Raw genomic sequence first — 21,304 nt, 5'->3', positions numbered from 1 at the left:
AGGGCTGGCTGCGGCTCAAGTGCCTCGTAGCACGGAAGAGTGCGCGCGCCTGGTTTTCCGTACTCTTGAGGTTTCTGCGCGGCCCTCCGGACATCCTTCCCGGACCCCCACTCCCTTCCTGACCCTACCCCAGTCCCACGTCCAACTGCCACCCTTGGAGTTTGCTTGCTAGTCCCTGTTTCCTAAGGACTATGCTCGCAGCAGCTTCTAGAAATTAAGAACAGATTTCTGTGTCCCGCTCCTTTTAGAAAAACGTCATAAGGGGCTCTGTTGCACCACAAACGCCTACTAGCAATCGTCTCCCCGCCTAGTAAACAATAGGACGCTCCAGAACCTAGGAACACCGGAGGCCCAAGACGCTCTTTTCTCAAGGCCTCCGCTTCTACCTAGCAACAGACGTGCCGACTCCGCCATTCGGCTCTCGCATTAGCCAACTTGAATAGTTATATGCAGTTCTGATTGGCTGGCTGTAACCGTCCGGGATTTTTCCAATTGGCTGAGGTGCCCGGGGACTTTTTCGGCTTGACGCGTCGGGAAGGTTGGAGAGGAGGAGCCACTTCTGCGGAGCTACTTTCCCGGGACCGGTTTGGATTGGACGCCGTGATGCAAGGAGTGCGACCCTTTAGCTGCTAAACTGTCGGGAAAACGGGTCCTTTTGTCTCCGTGCTCTCTCCGTACGCCAAGTTCAGTAGACTTCCGGGCTGCGGCGGGTGGGCAGGACTTGGACTTGCAACTAAGTTGCTGCGGAGTCGCCATCTGTGGGTTAGGCGCCCAGACCTCATTCTTAGCCGTCCCCTGCCTCGTTCCGCATGCTTGTTGAAGAAGTGCAAAGGAAGGGCAAGCAAGGAGGCAAGCTCTCTGGATTGTTTTTAAGATCTCGTCCCGCCTACTTCCTTGCACTTCCAGGTCGGGGGAGGGTGTGTCCAAAAACCCCCAACCAAACCCACCACCTTCGAGTGGATTCCCATTCGGGGACGACGTGACCGGCCGAGTACGGTAGAATTGTCCCAGTGGGTTTCCAAGGGTGCAGGTCTACGTCGTTCTCCGGCAGAACGACAGGTGGGTTCGAACCGCTGACCTTTTGATTAGCAACCAAGAGCTTAAACCACGGCACCACCAGGGCTGCTAGTCCAAAAACGAATTTAAAAAGGAGGGAGCAAAGTCCGCGGCGTCCTTCGCCCGCTGCAATTCCTTAGGGCCTTTCAGGGATCACTGCACCCGGAATCTCCCTTTTATCCATCATTTAATCTTTAGCTTTTCCCTCTCCACAAGCCTTTCCTAATTAGTTTCTGCATTTCTGGAGGCAGGAAAAAGACCACAGGGAGAAGAAGGTAGACCCTCCCGGAGAAGGGCAATTTCCCGCTTTCTGAGTCGGCTACCAAAATCGGTTCTTTGGCGCCCATCGTCTGGAGCGCCACTTGGCTCTTGTGACGCCTCGATTCTGTAGGAGGACTTATGGAGAAGCGCCTGCAGGAGGCTCAGCTGTACAAGGAGGAAGGGAACCAGCGCTACCGCGAAGGGAAGTACCGCGATGCCGTGAGCAGGTACCATCGAGCTCTGCTGCAGCTCCGGGGGCTGGACCCAAGCCTGCCCTCCCCAATACCTAACCTAGGACCCCAGGGCCCGGCCCTCACACCCGAACAAGAAAATATTCTGCATAGCACCCAGACAGACTGCTACAACAATCTAGCCGGTAAGAACGGGACGGAAGGGTGTGTGGGGTGGAGCCATCTGTGGACATTGGGGAAACCATTTTTAAAAATCGTTTTCCTGACATGCATTTGGAATCTTTCCAAGGCATTGGGCTCTCAGTGGGTTTCTACAGATCAGTGCTTCTCAAACTTAACCCCCCCCCCAAAAAAAAAAATTCAGATTAACTGCCCTGGATTCCCTGCCGACTCATCGTGACCCTATAGGACAGGGTAGAACTGCCCCTGTCAGAGCCCCAAACTGTAACGCTGTATGGGAGTAGAAAGCCCCTGCTTTCTCCTGATGAGCTGGTGGTTTAGAAATGAGAACCTTGAGTTTCGCAGGCCAAGGCATAAGCACTACGCCACCAGGCCACCTCCTCAAACGCTGTCTAAGCGTTGTTAAACACAACTCCACCCTTGGAGATCCTGATGTCGCCCTCCCGTCAAACTGAACTTCACAATTCCATTCCTTTAAGGAGTTAGGCACTCTTCAGAAAAAAGTACTGGCTGTGTGGTTAGGGTAATGCTTCTTGAAGGGAAATGTGATGAGTGGGAGAGATGCCGTAGCTTCAGTTGGTCAGGTAAGCGATCATCGGTATTTGAGGTCTTGAAGCGCTTTTCCTTATTCGCCTCCTAACTGATGGGTGCCAGACCAGTGGGTCCCCACCTTCCTAATGCCTCGACCCTTTCATACAGTTCCTCATTTCTGGTGACCCCCAACCATAAAATTTTTCCCATTGCTATTTCATCACTGTAATTCTGTTATGAATTGCATGACCCCTGTGAAAGGGTCGTTCAACCCCCAAAGGGGTCACGATCACAGGTTGAGAACCACTGTGCTAGACTGTGACCTGAAGTTGAGTGAATCCTTAAGGGCCACCAGGAGTCCTGGTAGTGGTCAGCTGCTGACCTGACGGAAAGGTCAGCAGTTCGGACTCACCAGCTGCTCTACAGGAGAAAGATGGGGCAGTCTGCTTCTGCAACATATGTTCAGCGCCCCCACGACCACCACCACCACCTCAGGAGGGATAAAAATGAGCTGATACCAAGGGCTCAAAAGTAGAAAGAAAATGTTTTGAGAATGAGGATGGCAACATATGTACAAATGTGCTTGGACACAATGGAGGTATATATGGATGGTGATCAGAGCTGTAAGAGCCCCCAATAAACTGATTTAAAAAAAACAACAACAAAGAATCAGCTTGGCGGCCTTGGGTTTGGCTTAGTCCGGATCTCACCGCACCTTCAAAAGTGGCAAGAGCTGCCGTCCTTTTGAGCGGGGCACCATTCTTCCCAACTCCGCCAGTCAAGAGATCTGGTTGCTATGCGGCGTGTCCACTGCCTTGTTTCCCAGACTGACTTTGGGTTGAGAGATGGATGCCAGAGTTTGTGTAGCTGAAATTATTATGCTGACAAGAGACTTCTTAGACCCTTTCTGTAGCAAGTAGATTAAGTAGAGCTGATGAGATGTCTTTGCAGTACAGTAAAAATGCTTAACAATCCAAGGTGGGGGTCATCCACATGATTAAAAGTAGGCATGTGTACACTTCCTAATGGCTCTTTTAACAGCTGCTAATGAGGACAGCTTCGTAACTAGCTGCTACCCAGTTGGTCCTGACCCAGAACAACTTTATCAGTGTACCACAGAGCAGAACACTGCCCGGCCCTGTGCCCTCCTCCACAACGGCTGTGTTGCACCGCAGACACTGGGTGAAGCCATCTTGCCGACGCTTTTCCTCACGCTCGCTGCCCCTCTACTCTACCAAGCACGGTGTCCTTTGCCCGGCACCGCTCTCTCCTGATCCAGTGTCCGAGACGAAGTCTCACCGTCCTGCCCTCTAAGGCGCACTCTGGCTGGCCGTCTTCCAGCACACACGTGCTTGTTCTTCTGGCAGTCCGCAGCACTTTCCAGATCCTTCGTTGGCACCATCGTTCAAACGCACCGTCCTCTTCGGTCTAACTTATTCAGTGTCCAACTGTCGCAGGCATCTGCGACCGTGGAAAGTACCGTGGCTTGGGGGCTTGGGTCAGGTGCACCTCGGCTCTCAGAGTAACAGCCTTGCTTTGCAAAAGGTCTTCTGCAGCACGTGCACCCAATGCAACGCATCATTTGGTCTCTTGGTCAGTGGTCATTTAAAACGTGACATACTCTCGTACAGTACGCATTAGCTTCGGCTAGATGCAAACCTACCTCGTTTCGACAAGGTGTAGTCCATAGGAGCATAGTCCTGTTGGAGTCAAATGACAAAAGCAGTACTTGTCCTCCTGAAAGGCGGCTCAGGGGTTAACGGCTCACAGGAAGGTTCCTGGCTGGAACCCCCGGCTGTTGCAGAGGGAGAAAGGTGGCAGTCGGCTGGGGTACAGGCGGTGGCGGTTGGTGTCGCCCTGTGTGTGAGGGAGGACACCCAGTGGCTACCGCAGTTCTAGGCCATCTCACAGTGACCGCTAGCTCACACAGTTGCAACTACTGTGTCAGCCCATCTCTGGAAGCGCTGCTCTTTTCCTGACCTACTTTCCCCAGGATGACGTCCTTCCTTCTCCAGGGACGGGTCCCTCCTGGTGACGCGACCAAATGCTGGACCAAGTCTTACCAAATGTGCTTCTCAGGAGCAATCTGCCAATAGTTCCTCCCAGACAGATTTGCTCATTGTTCTGGTAGTCCACGGTATCTACTCAGTCTTCTCTGCCAACATTATAATTCACCCGCACCAATTCATCATGGGTCTTCCTCGTGTAGTGCTCAGCTTTTGCGTGTAGATGAAGCGCTTGAAAATACCATGGCTTACGTGCTCGCTTCGGCAGCACATATACTAAAATTGGAAAATACCATGGCTTACTCTTCAAGGTGATATAGTTGTTTTTAAACACTTTACGGAGGTCTTTTGCAGCAGATTTGCCCAGTATAGTGCATAATTTGATTTTTTTCTTTTTATATTAATCATTTTATTAGAGGACTCTTACACATCTTAGAACAATCCATTACTCAATTGTATCAAGCACACTTGTACATATGTTGCCATCAACATTTCCAAAACATTTTCTTTCTACCTGAGCCCTTGGTATCAGCTCTCCCCCCCTCGTGAATCCTTGATCAATTAATTATATATTATTATTATTGTTATTTCGTATCTTGCACTGTCTGTTGTCTCCCTTCACCCACATTCTGTTATTTGTCCCCCTGGGAGGGGCTATATATCCAACCTTGTGATGGGTTCCCCCTTTCTCCCCCTTTCTTCCCCCCACCGTCCCCCTACCCTCATGGTATCCCTACTCCCACAACTGTTCCTGAGGGATTTATCTGTCTTGGATTCCATGCATCAAGAGCTCTTACCTGTGCCAATGGATGCACTCCTGATTTCTTTCTTTTAATTGTTTGATGTCTAGACTGCTGTTTCCACCGACCTTGTGGGTTCAAGTAGGATGAAACCCTTGGCACCGTTAGTATTTTCTCACTTAGCACGATGTTCGTTGTTCCTGTAAAGGTGATGGCCTTAGCGGCACTGGGGACAGTTCAGCTCCGGCCTGCAGTGTCACTGCAGGAGTTGCAGTCAGCTCCACGGCAGTGGTTTGGTTTGGTTTGGGAAGTTGCTAACGTTTCAGTTCATTCAACAGCGATGGTTACGTGTTGAGGATCCAGCAGTATAAGAAAACAAAAAGATCCCTGTGCTCTTGGAGTACACGTTTCAGTCGGAGAGATGGGCAGACAATAAACAAATGAACTAACGTATGTAACATGTTACATAGTGATAAAAAAAAACCTCACTGCCGTTGAGTTGGTTTGGACTCAGATGCCCTACAGGACCGAGTCGAACGGCCTCTGTGGGCTTCTGAGGCGGCTAATCTTTACAGGAGCAGAGAGCCGCAGCGTCCTCCTGTGAAGCGGTTGGTTGGTTTGAACTGCTGGCCTAATGGAACTAGGCTCCGTCCCAGCAAACAGGAAGGCATAGGGGCAGAGAGAGAAGTTCCCAGGTTCTGGCTGATAAAAAGACCCCCCATCTCCCAAGAGGCATCTTCAGGCCGTGACCTGATTGACAGGTTGGATTCCACCCCTGCCCCAGTGCAGGTGGACATAAAGCCTAACTGCCGCAGCTGCCCTGCAGGGTCACTGTGAGTCAGATGTGACCCACTTGAACTGTGAGCTATGTGACCACTTGGGGGTGCTGTAGAGGAGATGCAAACACAGCCTAGAAACCACCAGCCAGACCTCAAGAGAAAGACAAGACTTCTGCTTCCTTGAAGATTTGCAGTCCCGGCAACCCTCGGGTCGTTCCGCTCTGTCCTGTCATGCCCCTCGGAGTCAGACTCGCCTTGGTGGCAGGGAGTTTGGTTTGGGTTTGCAGGGCATCCCCAGTGCCTGGACGAGCCTGGCATGTGGGAGACGGTGAGTGTTTGCTGTTAATGTTCACATGAAGGCGTTCATGTTGCCGGTTTCGTGCCACGTTGCACCCTGCCAGTGGGACTGACTGCAGACCCTCTTCTCCCTTTCCTTTGCCCCGTTAGCATGCCTTCTTCAGATGGAGCCTGTGAACTACGAACGAGTAAAGGAATATAGTCAGAAAGTTCTCGAACGACAACCTGATAATGCCAAGGCCTTGTACCGGGCTGGAGTGGCCTTCTTCCATCTGCAGGACTATGACCAGGCTCGGCACTACCTCGTGGCTGCCGTCAACAGGCAGCCGAAAGGTGAGAGGGAAGGGAACTGAAGCACCGTGCGGACCAAGAAAAGGGCCCTCCCGGGCTGGAGTTAAGGAGCTCTGGTGGCGTAGTGGGTTCCACATTGGGCTGTGAACTTCCAGGTCAGCAGTTCAAAACCACCAGTTGCTCTGTGGGAGAAAGATGCCGCTTTCCACTCCTGTAAAGAGTTACAGCCTTGGAAACCCACAGGCCAGTTCTGCCCTGTCCTGTAGGATTGTTAGGAGTCAGCATCGACTTGATCGCAGTAGTAACCAAGCAGTGTATTTGAAGGGAAGGAGGCTATCTTTCTGTGCGTTTTCAGTGTGTTGAGTGGTTTGAATAGGGGATTCATTGACACCGTTCCCAATCCAAAACGTGAAACAAGATGCACAGTGAACAGACCTCCCCCACTCCTGTGAAGCTGGTCTCTAAGAGAAAGCAGTGTTAATGGACTCTTCTCCAGAAATGTTTGTGTGTAACCTCTGTGTGTGCATGCACACATGTGTGCTACAGCCACTCTCCGGGTTATGTCTGACGTACGGACAACCTACAGTTAACACACCAGCCTGTGTGCACTTCCTTCCTTGAGCAAAAACTCAGACCACGCACAGGCTGGACAAGGGGCCCCGGGGGGCATCTGGCCTCCTCGCTTCAGGCTTATCCTGCAGCAACAGGGGTTCACCCTGCTCCCACCCACTCCACCCACCTGGTAACCCAGAGGTGATGATGGTGTTCTAGACATTCTGAGTAGGCAGTGGCACACACAGCACTAGGGCACTTGGGGGAAGGGGGAGCTGGAGGGGGGAGGTGTTGTTGGGCGCCCTTCCCCGTTGTCTGCACTCAGGCACAGTGCACCAACTCCAGACCAGTCTGGACCTGAGTGCTAGGCTCCCCGGATAGGGAGGGCGGAGAGGGGGATCCCTGGCCACCACTGCCACCAGAGGAAGGTGAGAGGCTGAAAGCAGGCCTACCCCTGCCAACCATGCCCCTGAGGTCCTCTGGGCCAGCCCCGATTGCATGCAGCGGTGAGGGATGGAGGAGGAATGGACACAGGAAACACGGGAGGAAGTGGGACTGATGATGTGGCACCGTGTGGCCTGTGATCAGCAAGATGAAACAAAACGGGTGTGACGTGTTGAATGGAAAACTGACCTGCTCTCTAAACTTTCACCCAACTCATCATTCAAACCGTTTAAAAATAATAATAAAAAATCAAGCACTGGCCAGAGCCCTGGCAAATGCCGCCCTGCTGCTCGGAAATGGCTGAGGATTCCGGGATGTGCTGACCTCCCCGGTGCTTGGCTTGTGCCTGAGCTATTGTGCCAGCCGGTAGCTTTGCTAACCCCAGGAATGACCTAGGGTCAGGCCGACAGATCAAGAAGTGGAAGCTTGGTGCTTTGTGACAGATTCCTATCGGTGTCGGTTGGCTCAGCACTGAGAACTACTCCCTCTTTACCTTCTGACTTAGAGCAGCCACTGGGTGCTGGAAGCCGAGGCCCCACACGTGCAGCCAGGCCGCACCCTCCCACGGAATGCCTCGGTGAATAAGGAAACCCTGACTGCTCGTCCTGTGGATTGCTGACTCAGCTCCCGTGCACAAATTCATGGCCGCCTGTGAGGAGAGCATCCTGAGGGAGCTCTGCTGGGACGCCTTTGGCTTCAAGCAGCCCTTTTAAAATTTAGCTTCCAGCCTATTTAAATAAAAAAAAATCCCATTGTGATTTTCAATTCACAAGGACAGCAAATTCATCTCCCACTCAACCATTTAGACACACTTTGTCTCCTGGCATTAGTTGCGGACCCCGCCCACCCACTCCCATGGCACCAGCACTCTCCACTTGTTCCATCTGCCCCGTCCAGCCCCTTCCTGCCTTCAAGCAGTGTTTTCGGGCACGTGCTGCCCCTCAGCCTCCAGTGGTGGATTGTTCTGAGGGGCATGTGGAGTGCTGTTCACTTTACAGGTATCTCTGTTTGGCTGAAAGGTGATCTGGGAGTGCGTTCAGTTCCAGGTTTGAAGTGTGTCCAAGGGCCACAGCCAGTCTCTCTCAGGCCTGTAAGTCTGGTGGGTTTTTTTTTTCCCCTTGTGACTTTGAATTTTGCTCCTACATTTTTTTCTCCTACTCTGCCCGGGACCTTCTACTGGGAGCTGATCCTGGGTGGTTAGTGGTTGTCAGGCCCTGTCTAGTTCCTCTGCTCTCCAGCTGTGATTCCTGTCATCTGTTCAGCCTTTCGACTAATTGTTTCTTGAGTCCTGATGGGAAGAGACCAACGGTTGGCCGCTGTGTTGTTGGAAGACCCCACACTGACTGAAGTAGGGTGCAGGCCATTTCTTTGTGGGCTCTGCTATGCCATTGGATCTACAAGGTGCTGATGAGACTCACTCTTCTAGAAAGAGTTTTAAAATTCAGGAGCGTGATTAAATGCGATTTACTCTTACGTAGGGGAGTTGTCATGTACTCATGTCTCAGAGCCAGAAAAAAGTGGCAGTGTGATACTTTCCCTTCCCCAAGGAGGGCTTAGGGTCCAGCCATCTCTGACCGCCTTCTCTCTCCTCTTTCAAGATGCCAATGTGCGGCGGTACCTCCAGATGACACAGTCGGAGCTCAGCAGCTACCGTCAGAAAGAGCAGCAGCTTTACCTGGGCATGTTTGGCTAACAGGGAAGATGCCCCTGCACGTGCACATGGGTGGACTGTTAAAGACCCATCGGGGGAGGACCCGAGCCTCAGCAGGAGACAGACACCCCATACCTCTGGCCCACGTGGCTCACTTTTGCCCCCAGTTCTTCACAAACTCTCTCATCTTTACACAGGCCTGTTCCTTTTGTGTCTCCAGCTTTGTACAGCTTTCAATACATGTTGTACTGGAGCGTTTTCACCTTGGGGAAGAAACATTTTCACCAGAACGTTCCCTGGGGGAATGTTTTCATTAGAACCTTGACCAGAAAACATTCAGCAGCCCTGTCATCCATGAGGGACGTAGCCCTATCAGTGGCCTAGGTTTTGTTGATAGATCTCTTGACATCTGTTTATATGCCGAGAGGAGCAAAGCGGGCGGAGGCGAGAATAGCCACGATCGGTGGAAAGCAGTGTCTTGCTTCGTTTCCCGAGATGCCCAGAGCCAGAGTGATACGGGCCACAGACCTCGGGCTCTATTTTTTGGTGATGCTAAAATACATCGGGCCCAAGTCTATGAAAATACAATCCCTGGCTATCCCTTACCCACCTTTGGTTACATTATACTTGCTGATCCTCCTTGATAGTCACACACATTGCGCTTCGCTTATCCTGCAAAGTGTGTGCCCCGTTGTTTCTCTCGGGACTTTCGTCTCTCAGATCATAAATAAGCCTATTTATTTTTCCATTAAACGATTCTATCTCAAGCACCTCAGGAGTCCAGTGTTTAAGTATTCATGACTCTTCAGCCCTCGGGCCCCAAACCCACCCACGTACACATTCTCATTTTCAGTGTGCATCTATCTGTAGTATGCTTACTTCACTAACACACACACACACACACAGAAAGACAAGCTGCCAAGTCGTCTAGAAACAAAACCATCATCCAAACCAAACTCACTTGAGTCTTACAACTCAGATCGACCCCATGTGACAGAGGGCAACCGGCCCCGAGGATTTCTGAGGCTATCCGTCACTATGGGAGCAGACAGCCTCATCTTTCTCCCGTGGAGCAGCTGGTGGTTTCTGACTGCTAACCTTACAGTTAGCAGCCCAACACGTGACCCCTACGCCACCAGGATACTTACAAACTATCCCATAGGGTTCACTTCTTGAACCCTGTATCTTGCAGGCATCCCAGACCTTCCAGAGGAGGAAAACACTGAGGAAGAAGGACGTGCCTGCTTTGGTCCCTTTGAGCACAAATCAAACTAAACTCTGGAGGCTGCCTGGGCTGTGGCGGCAGGTCTGATGTGGCCTTGGCTCAGCGCCAGCTCCCTCAAACCGACGTCTCTGTCCTCGTGGAGAGCTTCGTGAGGAGGAGGTGGACACGTGATGGGGTCTTGGGGAGGTCTGGCAAATCCATAACCCAAAGAATCCGCCACAGGTACTGGAATCTCTTGCGTGGGAGTTTGTGGCCATAAATGCCATACACCTTATCAGTCCTTGGTATTTCCCACAGCATTTGAAGATTTTGTATGAGAGAAAGGATCCGAAGTGGCTATGGAAGCCCATACGTCGGCACCTAGAGGACTGTTTAGGACGGTGTTTCCCAAATCCACATTCCCACCTTCAGAATTTTGTCTAAACGACATCCTCCCTGTACTACCATGAGTCAATATGTAAGCTATAGAGTATGTTTGATCACCCATTTATTTTTAAATGAACCTTTGGAGGAACATGTGAAATGAGGTCAAGGGGATACAATCAATGAACTCCAGACTGGGGAACCATTGTTCCTACGTGCTGTGGCTTCCGTTCCCACCCATCATGACCATGCACAGCAGGAATCCTGCCCATGGTTTAGGAGCTCCAGCTGAGAACTGAACATGAATGCTTGCTTTTCCAGAGAAGACATGTTGCACGTGGTCCTGACCTGACTGCTCACAATGGTTAGTGTGTTCCCAAGGCCGCAGAGGTATAGCAAGACCCAGACATCTTAGGCACAGGTATTTGTTATGTCTTGGTCTTAGAAATTCGTGTTTTGAGGCAACCAATCTTTTTTTAAAAAAATTTTTATAGGGCATAAAAATTCACATTTCTAAACGTAACTGGTGCTTACAGAGATTTTGATTCTATCTTTTCTCTTAGAGGAGTTGGGAAAAAGTGTTGTACTCAGCTAGAATTTCTACTCCTTTCACCGAGGATTTCAGGGCATGTGGTAGCACAGATGAGCAGCTACTGGAAAGGGAGTTGCCTTGCATAAATAAGACAGGAAGCCCCTGCTAAGTCAGTCAGAAGGCTTTTCTGATGTGGAGAGTGAAAGGCATTGAGCTCATTCACCAGCGAACACGCGACTCACCATTTGCTTTCTCTCATGTCCTCACTAAGGAGCTGGCTTTGGTCAGAGGTTCAATGTTCGCTGCCCAGCTGTCTCCGTCCTATAAGGTAATCATCCTAGGTTACTATGCAGAGCTCGCCAGGCTGGATTCCGAACACTTCTTTGTGTTGGCATCCTTTGCCTCCTTGACGCTTAGTTTCCGGGTGTCAGAGAGAAGGGCTTGGAGGAAGCCCTCTCCTCAATTCTAGATGACCACTCTTCCCCACAGGCATGGAGCCTGGCCCCTCTAGAGCTCTTTTTGTGTATGCATCCCACATCAGCGTCCCAAATCCCCCCTCCATTTCTCAGGGGTCTCCACTGTCAATACTCCTCCGAATGGTGTCAGGTCAACAATCACCTCTCTTAGGTTCTTGGCCATCCCACTTAGACAGGGAGGGCGTTGCCCGCGCCCTTGAGGAACCATGAAGACCCATTCACCTGGGATTTGGGACCTTACTCGTCCTTGACCCAGGTCCTGTTGGGTTACAGTCACAGGGAGATTATGGACTTAGAAGGGAATTGACTCATGTGACCTCACACACATCAGGATAGAACTGGGCTCCACAGGGTTTTCCACGGCTGATTTTTTTTTTTTTTTCCACAAGTAGGTTACCAAGCCTTTCTTCCAGGTGAAGGTGCTGTCTCTGGTTGGACTCGAACCTTTTAGTTAACTGCTGAGCACCACAACCCTGGCACCACCCAAGGGCTGCCACTGGTCCACATTATTGTCCTGGGCCTGCAAGTAGATCCTGACTCCTCGCAGCCCCATAGCACTACCCTGGGGGCTCTTCCAGGCAGTCTCTTCTGAGAGCTAGCACCAGGTCTTTGCGCCTCCAAATGGGCCGGTGGGTTTGGACCACAAGCCTTTGGATGGGCAGCTCAGCACTTAAAACCACTGTGCCACTAGGGAGCCCTTACTCCCCCATAGCACCTGTCATTTCTATACTGCCACGGGCCCTCAACCTCCCCTCTGAAATAGGCTGCCATGGGGTTTAGGCCCTTGCTTTTCAGCTTCTCCTCCACAGAGACCTCAGTTCACATGTCCACAGCGCAGGCAGACATGGCTAGTCCTCGGTGCAGTATGTCATTCAAAGAACCCACCAGAGCTTTTCTTTCTGTGGAAAACCCAGGTAATGGACCAAGAGAACAAAGCCAAACAGGCTAAAAACGACCTCCTGTTTTTTGTGAACGAACATCCACACACTTTTCAGCCAGCCCAGCACACAAAGTGTTGGAGTCGCAAGTCAGGGTTCAAGTCCTGGCTTGCTTTTTAACTAAGTGACCTAGACCAAGGAAGTGCTTCTGATGAGTCTCAAATTTGCTTATTGTTAAGAAAATATTCATTCAAAAAGAAATGAAAAAAAGAAAGGGGTGGAGTCTTATCTCAAAGTTGTTGAGGATGAAATGACACTATGGTGCACCCGACAAAGCTCAGCCCCAAGGAGCGCAGCCAAGGCAGATGATGGTGATCAACCGGGTTGGTGCAAAATGTTCCCTCCTCCTGTTTTTGCTCAGAAGCAACCTGACCTTCACCCCAACCCCAAGGACGAGGGGGGCTTCAAAGAAGTGTGTGGAGCATGGAAAGAAAAGATCATGGAACCCAAGAGGCAAGCGAATTTTGGGAATGATGAGGGCAACAAATGTATAGATGTGCTCTACACAATCGATCTATGTATTGTGATGAATTGTATGCGCCCCAATAAATTGATTTAAAAAAAAAAAAGATCATGGATTTTTTTTTTTTTTGCTTTGTGAATTTTGTGAAGCTCTCTCCTGAGGATGTCAACTTCCTGGAGAGAGAGAGAATGAAGAAAGAAGTCAAGGGGCGTGCACAGGTGTGCAGAAGAAACCAGCCAACACCAGTTCAAAGAAGGCCACTTCCACTGTTCACTTTATGGTCCGGGTGCAGGGTGGGACGTGAACAAACACACCGCAGAAGTCCCAGGCAGTCCCGTGCTCTTAAGCTGAAGGAAAAAGACAGGGTGTCTCCACCGGCCTGTCCTCCCAGCAAGAGTGCCCCCAGCCTTCTTCGCTGTCCCACCCAAAAAGGTGGTCCGAGCAGGCCTCGTAACTGCTCCTACTTTCACCTCCCACCCCCATGTTAATTTGGGGGGCCAAGTACAAAATCTTTGGGTGGCCCTCCCCCAGCACCGCTCGGTCTGTCTGGTGTCGGGGAGCCGGGGAGAGGCGGCCCACTGCCGAGCAGGGGGCCAGCTTCTGGATCCGGTTTGCTGCGCTTGGCCAGTTCCTCGTTGTGGGCCTTGCGGATGTGGCGGTAGAGGTCCCCGGACTGCGTGTATCTGCGCAGGCAGTAGCGGCACTCGTAAGGTCGCTCCCGCGTGTGTACCGTGGCGTGTCGCCGAAGCGTGTAAGAACAGGAGAAGGTCTTACCACACGTCTTGCAGGTGGGCACATCCTCCGTAAAGACCCCGAAGCTTCCGGGGGCTGCTTCATACTCGGAAGGCATGAAAAGGGGTTCGTGCAGGACAGGGGGCGTGGGCAGGGGCGAGGTCACCAGCGCTCGGTGATACTGCCCTGGCCCTGGCAGCAGATGGTAGGGTAGGTGAAGGTCAGGGGGCAAGTACTGGTCACTTGGCCCCACCTCCGCCAATCCTGCTTGCCCAGGCTCCTCAAACGCCTCTGGCTGGGGAGGCCGCCCCCCAAACACGGCACCTCCAGATGCGAAGAGCTCCCCAGAGCCCCGGGGCTGTTCCTCTGCCACATCAGACTCCTCATCAGAGATCACAATAGCTTCTACTTTCACCTGAACCAGCTCAGCTTCGGCTGGGGCTGGGGCCTGGGGTGCATCTGGTGCTGCAGCAGGGGCAGAGGCAGGGGTGGGGGCTGGGGCTGGGGCAGGGGGATAGTAGCCTTGCAGGGGCCCTCCAGCACCCCTCGTTTCCACCACCCTCAGACTCTCAGGCCCCACGTGAAGAGGAGCCAAGGGCTCTGCTGAAACCGTTGCGAGGCCCGGGGAGTAGTAGTTGCCAGGAAGGGTCTCTGTAGAGCTACTGGGGCTGGCAAGCGCCACCTCAGCTCCTGTCGGCGGGGGAGGTGCCCGGAGATGCGGGGAGTCCACTTCCACGCCAGGCTGTGTGGTGTCGGCCCCACCGGGCATTGAGAGCTCATCCGGAGGACGGACAGTAGGCGAGGGGGCGGCAGGGCCTTTCCAGTCCCCTTTGGCCCAGTGGCCCGATGTCTCCTCGGAAGCCAAGGCAGGCTGGAAGCCATGGGAGCTACTGGACAAAAACTCCAAGCTCGGGGTGTGCGGGCTGGTCTCCTCCTCCTTCTTGGTACTGTCGGCCTCTGCCAGGGCCCGGGCCTGCAGCCGGCGCTTACACACCTTGACGATGTCGTTCATGTGCAAGTAGCTGGCGGCTGCCAACACATCCTCCACGGGGGTCTCCCCCCACAGGGCCAGCTGGCCTGCATACATGAAGTCCAGCAGCAGCCCAAAGGCGGGCGCCGTGACAATCTCGTTGTGGATACACACCAGGTCCCTCTTGTCCAGTTCCCGCTCCTTGTAGAAAAGCTGGAAGAAGGGGCTGCAGGAGGCCAGCACGGCCCGGTGGGCTAGGAACTGGGTGCTGCCCACCATCACGGTGCAGTCACAAAGGAAACCCTGGGAACGTTGCTCCCGGAGGCTCTGGAGCAGCTGCTGGCTGTGTTCTGGAAACTCCATTGCATGCCCCCGAAGGGGAGGGGCCCTAGCAAGGTCCCCGCGGGTGCCTTCCTGGGAAGAGGGGGCAGTGGGTTAGGCCAGGTAACCTCCCCAGCGACCTTAGCACCAGCCCGCAACATGCCACCCCCAGGCCTCGGCACACCTTCCCGTCCCCAGGAACGTCAGTTACGTTACTCCCCTCCTTTCTCCTAGGTCACTCGAAGTGGTCTCCAATTAGCTCCGCCCCCCGACCTAACCTTAGTACCACGAACCGCCTCCGTCGGAAAAGCCACGCCCCCGGAAGTCCCACCCCTGGCCAGCCTCCGCCTTCTCGGTGCCCACCCGGTAGCTTCCAGCAGCTCCTCCGAGGACCAGTCTCTTTCGCTCTCAGACCTTTTCCGGGGACGTGCTTACGCCCAGCCCCAGGACCTCCTCGGGCCTCTCCCTCTCGCATCCCAGGAGCTAAGGAGTGCTCGGGTGGGAATTAGCGGAGAAAGCCGATCCCTCACCCACCACCACGCACCCACCGGGAGAACTCCGCCTTCTTCCACCTCCTCAGTTTCAATTGGTTCACGCTCGCCTTTCCCCGCCACCCATTGGTTCACTGTCTACGAACCCGCCCCCGCGCTCTGACTGGCGTTCAAGTGCGTGCCCGCGGCCACGGCTCCGGAAGCTCGGCGTCGGATTGGTTGATGATCCTGTCCTAAACTTTTCTTCCTCGTCCCGCCTCCTGTGCCTCAGTGCCCCTTTGGATTGGCTGAGTGTCTCAAGCTACCTGAGTCCTCCCGAGGGCCTGGGCGGGGAGGTTTAGGGAGCTGAGCTGGGGAGCCTCGAGTGGCGTCATTGCATCTGCAGGGTGAGCACATCGCTCCCGGCCTGGGAGCCAAGAAGCCCGAGCCCTAGACCTGTAACCATGAGTATCAGACCACACGCTCTGAACTGTAACTGCCTCTTGAAGGTCTCTACCTCCCTCAGATTTGCTTTAATTCCTAATACAAGTAATATTGTATCACTTGGAAGAGTGGACACAATATATTGAAGCTGAAGCCAGAGTGGCTTGCATGTCCCTAGTACAGCCTCTAAATCTAGTTAGATCTGATTGGAGGCTTGACTACCGAACAAGTTGGATGTGTGTAGTGTGGTGGGTGAGAGTGAGACCCAGGCCACTGAGTCACTGCTCCGGTAACATTGGTAACCATCTTGTGCCAGTCAGAGGAGCAGCCACCAAATTCATGGCTACCCTACTGGTCAGGTGAGAACTTCAGCAGTCACTAGCCAGTAGTACCCAAAGCGATTCCGTGCAATCCCTTTCAAATGACCAGCAGCAGAAATAGAATAAAACACCCATCCTAAAATCCAGACTTCCCAGTTTTAAAACTTACTACAAAGCTACTGTCATCAAAACAGTGTGGTACTGGCATAAGGCTAAACATACAGACCAATGGTGAATAGAGAGCCCAGATAAACCCTCACATGCATGAGGAGGCTTCAAAAGTTCATAGGGGGGAAAAAAATCTTGTATTTCAACTCCGTTTCCCCCCCATTAAAACAGGTTACGAAAGACTGGATTCTTCCACTCCAATATTCCAAGTTCAGATGATTGTGAGGCACTTCCCTTGGCCCACACCCATAGGCTCAATCTCACATCCAGTTAATATTGAACCTTGTGGCATATTGTACTACAATCGATCTTAGTCAAAAGGCTGAGAAGCGATGTGGCATATTATAATAGCTACATCATTTTTTATGTATTTTCCCCCTGGTAAGCCTGGCTCCAGCTTTGTTATTCTCAATTGAGCAGAGAAAAAAACAACAACTTTCCTTTAAGCGTGTACCAGTAACACCTTGGATGTTTTGAAGCCCCAATGATGTCAGACCATGAAAGAGGGAAAGCTGAATCTTGGCAACAAATGGTGTTAGGGAAACTGAAAAAAGGAAAAACCCAAAACTCGGTGCCATAGTGAGTAGAACTGCCCCTTTGGGTTTCTGAGACTCCAAATCTTCACGGGAGTAGAAAACTTCATCTTTCTCCCGTGGAGCAGCCGGTGGTTTCAAACTGCTAACCTTGCTGTTAGCCACCCAACACATAACCCACAAGCCACCAGGGTTTCCAGGGGGAAATGAGATATGCACATTTAAAAGAATGGAATTGGACCTTACTTGACGCTGTAAGTGTGACTTAAAGCTGACACATACAAAGAGTCATTGCCAAAAAGTGAAGAAAACTATTATCCCCACTTTTCCACTTTCACATTCTGATGCCAGCCACCAAGTCCTGGGCCTCTTGAGTCCCTGACAAACAGGCACAAGCCATACTCTCTGCTGGCTCTCACTGACGGGTTTGATCATTCACTGCAGTGACTCACAAAGCTCAGAGACAATGACCCATCCTTACAGTTACCCACTAATCATAACCAGTGGGGAGTCTTATCAGGCAAGATGGGGTGGAGGTGGGGGGTTGGAGAGAGTTCCCAGTATGAGGCCTCCATTGTCCCCAGGGACGTGCTGCATCCTTTCCCCTGCCTGAGTGTCTCACCCAGGGATGGAGTCTCCAAAAAGATTGCTCCAAGGTTAAGGGCTGCCTAGTCTTTGGGACCGATGTGAATATGCACAAATGGCGCTTTTCTTTTTTTAAAAAATAATTTTACTGGGGGCTCCTACAGCTCTTATCACAACTTATACATCCATCCATTGTGTCAAACACATTTGTACATTTGTTGCCATCATCATTCTCAAAACATTTGCTTTCTACCTGAGCCCATGGGTATCAGCCCCTCATTTCCCGCCCCTCCCTCCCTCAGGAATGGCGCTTTAATGCCTGGTTAGAAGCAATCTAATCCATGGATATGCATGACTGCATCATGTACCTCTGCCTCCCTGAAGTGAATTCCCTAGATGTGGGGCCCTATTGGCCTCCTTTAGGAAGATCCAAACCCAACCCAACTCGCTGCCATCAAGTCAATTCCAACCTATTGCTCCCCTTACGTAGGGCAGAGTGAAACTGCTCCTTGGAGTGGACGAGATTGTCACCTTGGCAGGAGCGGACAGCCTCATCTCTCATCTTTCTCCTGTTGAGCGGCTGGTGGGTTTGAACAAATGACCTACAGTTAACAGCCTAGTGGTTAGTCCAGAAAGCCAAGAAGCACCTTCATTGCTTGTTCCATTTTCAGAAACCAAAAGACCAAAGTGGGTTGATGTCCTACATCAAAAGGAGATCCAAGGGAGATGAGCCAGTCAGGGTGCGATGTAACAATGATGAGAAATACAACTTTCCTCTAGTTCCTAAATGTTTCCTCCCCGCACCCACTACCATGACTCGAATTCGACCTTGCAAGTCTGGCTAGACCAGAGGAAGTACACTGGTACAGATAGGAACTGAAAATACAGGGAATCCAGGGCGGATGAGCCCTATAGGACCAGTGGTGTGAGTGGCAAAACAGGGAGGGTAAAGGGAGAGTGGGTAGGAAAGAGGGAACCGATTACATGGAACTGTGTGTGACCTCCTCCCTGGGGGACAGACAACCGAAAAGTGGATGAAGGGAGACGTCGGACAGGGCAAGATATGACAAAATACCCATTTATAAACTATCAAGGGCTCATGCGGGAGGGGGGAGCGGGGAGGGAGGGGAAAAATGAGGACCTAATGTCGGGGGTTTAAATGGAGAGAAAATGTTTTGAGAAACGATGTACAAATGCGCTTTACACAACTGATGTGTGTATGGATTGGGATAACAGTTGTATGAGCCCCTAATAAAATGTTAAAAAAAAAAACAAAAAAAAAGGAGATCCAAGAGTTCAAGGGGAAAGACAACATTTGGAAACTGATTGTAGTAGCAATTGTACAATTCTTGTTGAACTATCAGAGTTATGGGATGTTATGACATCTGTAAGAGCTCCCAATAAAATGAGGAATTAAATTTTTAAAAAATTATCTCAAAACGTACTGAATCCCAGAATTTCAGAGCTAAAACGTGCAGAAGGAAGCATGGGCAGATCTGCCGGACAGTGTGTTGTAGGCATGCATTCTTCGATAGGACACAACAGCACGCGCACCAAGAGATGAAGGAGCCAAGTCTGAGTCCAGCAAATCTCACACTTCTGTGCAGCGAGACCCTGCCACCCCCGGAAAGCAGGGCCTGAAACTGAACTTGTCCCAATTCTGTTTCAGCCCAAAGGTCGACAGGCCTATTTGACGAAGGGAAGTGTAGGGAGGGAAGTGTACAGGCCTTAGAGCAGCGGTTCTCAACCTGTGGGTCAAGACCCCTTTGGGGGTCGAATGACCCTTTCACAGGGTTGCCTAAGACCATTGGAAAACACACATTTCGATGGTCTTAGGAACCGAGACACCACTCCTCTATCTCTCTGGGCGGGTCGCCCACATGCAGATATGCTGATCTGGTGAGAAAGAAGCTATCTCAACTTTCACACTGACATTGGCTTTTACGCATCCTGTGGCAAAATGTAGCAATGTAGTTTAGTGTTGCTATATTAAGACTGTTACCCAAGCTACACCATGCTTCAAGACAAATTTTCATTTATTTGTCATTAGAAATAAATATTTCCTAATATATAATTATTGTTTTTGCTATGAATCACTATGCTTTAATGATGTTCAATTTGTAACAATAGAAATGCATCCTGCATATCAGCTATTTACATGACAGTTCATAATAGTAGCAAATGACAGCTATGAAGGCGGGACAAAATAATTGTATGGTGGGGGGTCACCACCTGAGGAGCTGGATGAAAGGGTCGTGGCATGAGGATGGTTGAGAACCGCTGCTCTAGAAATTACAAACGGAAAGAGAAGACACAGACTCTTCCTAGGATCTCCAGAAGGAGCCCCGCTCTGCCGACACCTCACTTCGGTCCTGCGGGAATGGGTACGTTTGTGTTGTTCTAATCCACAAGAAAGCCAACAAGCCACACCACCCATGCGAAAAGGTGAGAAAGGTACAGAAACACTTAATGATGTAGTATGGACATTCATGCATACATGCACAAAAAAAGTCGTTGGCATTGCTCTAGGATTGTTCTTATCCAAGCAGAGCCTCTGACTGCGTGGTAGTCACCTTATCAGGTGTCAATTTAAGGATTAAGAGTGTAGGGGTGGAGTCTAGGCTGTCAATCTGGAGATAGTCAATGAGACTTCTGTGTGGGCATGGCCTCCTGAGAATCCTGGGAAATCTGTTACTTCCTCCTTGGAGGCGAAAGGCACCTCTCTCTCTCTGCTACTCCCTGCGAGACATTGCAGAAGACAAGCCAATGGACACAACCAGACCTCGGAAGCTGGAGAAGCCACAGAGAGATCCCTGCCAGCACTGAGATGCTTACAACGCCACTGGACCCAGGGACTTTCTACCCACTGGCTTGTGATCGTCCTGCATTTGGCTTCATTGCATGTGTTTCATGAGTCTGAAGAGGACTTTAGAGATTGGGATCGGACATATGGGCTAATATCAGACTTACGGCCTTGGACTGGACTGGGTTGGGAGGTTCTCTCAATGTTCAATTCGTCTTGTCTATAAACTTCTCCTTTATATACATAGATGTGCTTATGAATTCGCTTCTCTAGTCTACCCAGACTGACACACCGTGTTAGGCTTAGTTGACTAGAGAAACAAATCCAGCGACACTCAGGTATGTGTAAGAAAGAGCTTTATATCAAGAAGTCGTTACAAATTAAGGAAACATCCCGACCCAGTCCAACTCAAGTCCATCGATTCTGATACTAGTCCTTACATCCTTCTTTAGACTTATGCAGCCACATGCAATGATGCAGAATGCAGGAATATCATCAGCTGGTGGGTGCAAAGTCTTGTGGATCTAATGGCAACAGACGCATCTCCAGTACTCTGGTAGCAAACAAAGTTAGCCAGCAGGAAGGTGAAGGCAGAGAGAGATGGGGATATTCCCAGGACCCCCCTTATGAGAATGCCAGACCCACAAGGACGCACCATCAGGCTCTGACCTGATCGACAGGCTAGATGCTACACTTTCATATGTGTCCAAGTTGACATGAAAGTATCTATCACACCAGTATAACAACCAGCTGAAAGGTTAGTGATTTGAATCCACCCAATAGATCCTTGGAAGTTAGGGCGGATGACTTGCTTTGCAAATGCCTATATATGTAAACAACCAGCCATCTAGCTCAGAAGCAACAAAGCCCACATAGAAGGGAAGAAGCACACCAGCCTTTGTGATCACGAGGTGTCGAAGGGATCTGGTATCACGCATCAAAAAACAAAAAATCAATCATTGTGAATGATGGGGAATACAGA

General features: G+C 51.1%; 3 protein-coding genes across 6 annotated transcripts in view; 1 reads left to right on the top strand and 2 right to left on the bottom strand.

Annotated features, from left to right (window-relative positions):
- HNRNPUL2 (heterogeneous nuclear ribonucleoprotein U like 2) overlaps nucleotides 1–1,403 on the bottom strand; it is an 11,124-nt gene extending 9,721 nt beyond the window's left edge. Inside the window, exon 1 of the mRNA XM_004713623.2 lies at nucleotides 1,380–1,403. Within this exon, the coding sequence (XP_004713680.1) occupies nucleotides 1,380–1,403 (24 nt within the window). The remainder of the gene's footprint in view (nucleotides 1–1,379) is intronic.
- TTC9C (tetratricopeptide repeat domain 9C) lies at nucleotides 56–9,749 on the top strand. Of its 3 annotated transcripts, none has more exons than XM_045297350.1 (4): nucleotides 56–674; nucleotides 1,308–1,693; nucleotides 6,192–6,374; nucleotides 8,927–9,749. In XM_045297350.1, the coding sequence occupies exons 2-4, from the start codon at nucleotides 1,456–1,458 to the stop codon at nucleotides 9,019–9,021; spliced, it is 516 nt and encodes a 171-aa protein (XP_045153285.1). In that variant the 5' UTR covers nucleotides 56–674; nucleotides 1,308–1,455; the 3' UTR covers nucleotides 9,022–9,749. The 3 variants fall into 3 exon arrangements, with proteins under 3 accessions (XP_045153285.1, XP_045153284.1, XP_004713544.1); XM_045297349.1 differs by having other exon boundaries at nucleotides 56–1,059; XM_004713487.2 differs by having other exon boundaries at nucleotides 56–1,693.
- A 3,473-nt stretch (nucleotides 9,750–13,222) lies between these two features.
- Nucleotides 13,223–15,494, bottom strand: ZBTB3 (zinc finger and BTB domain containing 3). Of its 2 annotated transcripts, none has more exons than XM_004713624.2 (2): nucleotides 15,363–15,494; nucleotides 13,223–15,092 (listed from the first exon to the last, which is right to left on the bottom strand). In XM_004713624.2, the coding sequence occupies exon 2, from the start codon at nucleotides 15,039–15,041 to the stop codon at nucleotides 13,461–13,463; it is 1,581 nt and encodes a 526-aa protein (XP_004713681.1). In that variant the 5' UTR covers nucleotides 15,042–15,092; nucleotides 15,363–15,494; the 3' UTR covers nucleotides 13,223–13,460. The 2 variants fall into 2 exon arrangements, with proteins under 2 accessions (XP_004713681.1, XP_045153224.1); XM_045297289.1 differs by lacking the exon at nucleotides 15,363–15,494 and adding an exon at nucleotides 15,184–15,206.
- Nucleotides 15,495–21,304: the final 5,810 nt, after the last annotated feature.

The sequence above is a fragment of the Echinops telfairi genome, unplaced genomic scaffold, assembly GCF_000313985.2.
Source record: "Echinops telfairi isolate 266 unplaced genomic scaffold, ASM31398v2 ScPeMD7_7417;HRSCAF=8455, whole genome shotgun sequence".
Taxonomy (NCBI): Eukaryota; Metazoa; Chordata; class Mammalia; order Afrosoricida; family Tenrecidae; genus Echinops; species Echinops telfairi.
The sequence above is the reverse complement of the archived record's forward strand: the minus strand, read 5'-3'. Positions and strand labels throughout refer to the sequence as shown.

Excerpts from the sequence above, each read along its gene's own strand:
- ZBTB3 (XM_004713624.2), bottom strand. The coding sequence starts at position 15,041 with ATGGAGTTTCCAGAACACAGCCAGCAGCTGCTCCAGAGCCTCCGGGAG.
- TTC9C (XM_045297350.1), top strand. The coding sequence starts at position 1,456 with ATGGAGAAGCGCCTGCAGGAGGCTCAGCTGTACAAGGAGGAAGGGAAC. Across the intron at positions 1,694-6,191 it reads CTGCTACAACAATCTAGCCG|CATGCCTTCTTCAGATGGAG; the intron begins GTAAGAACGGGA and ends TTGCCCCGTTAG. Across the intron at positions 6,375-8,926 it reads CGTCAACAGGCAGCCGAAAG|ATGCCAATGTGCGGCGGTAC; the intron begins GTGAGAGGGAAG and ends TCCTCTTTCAAG.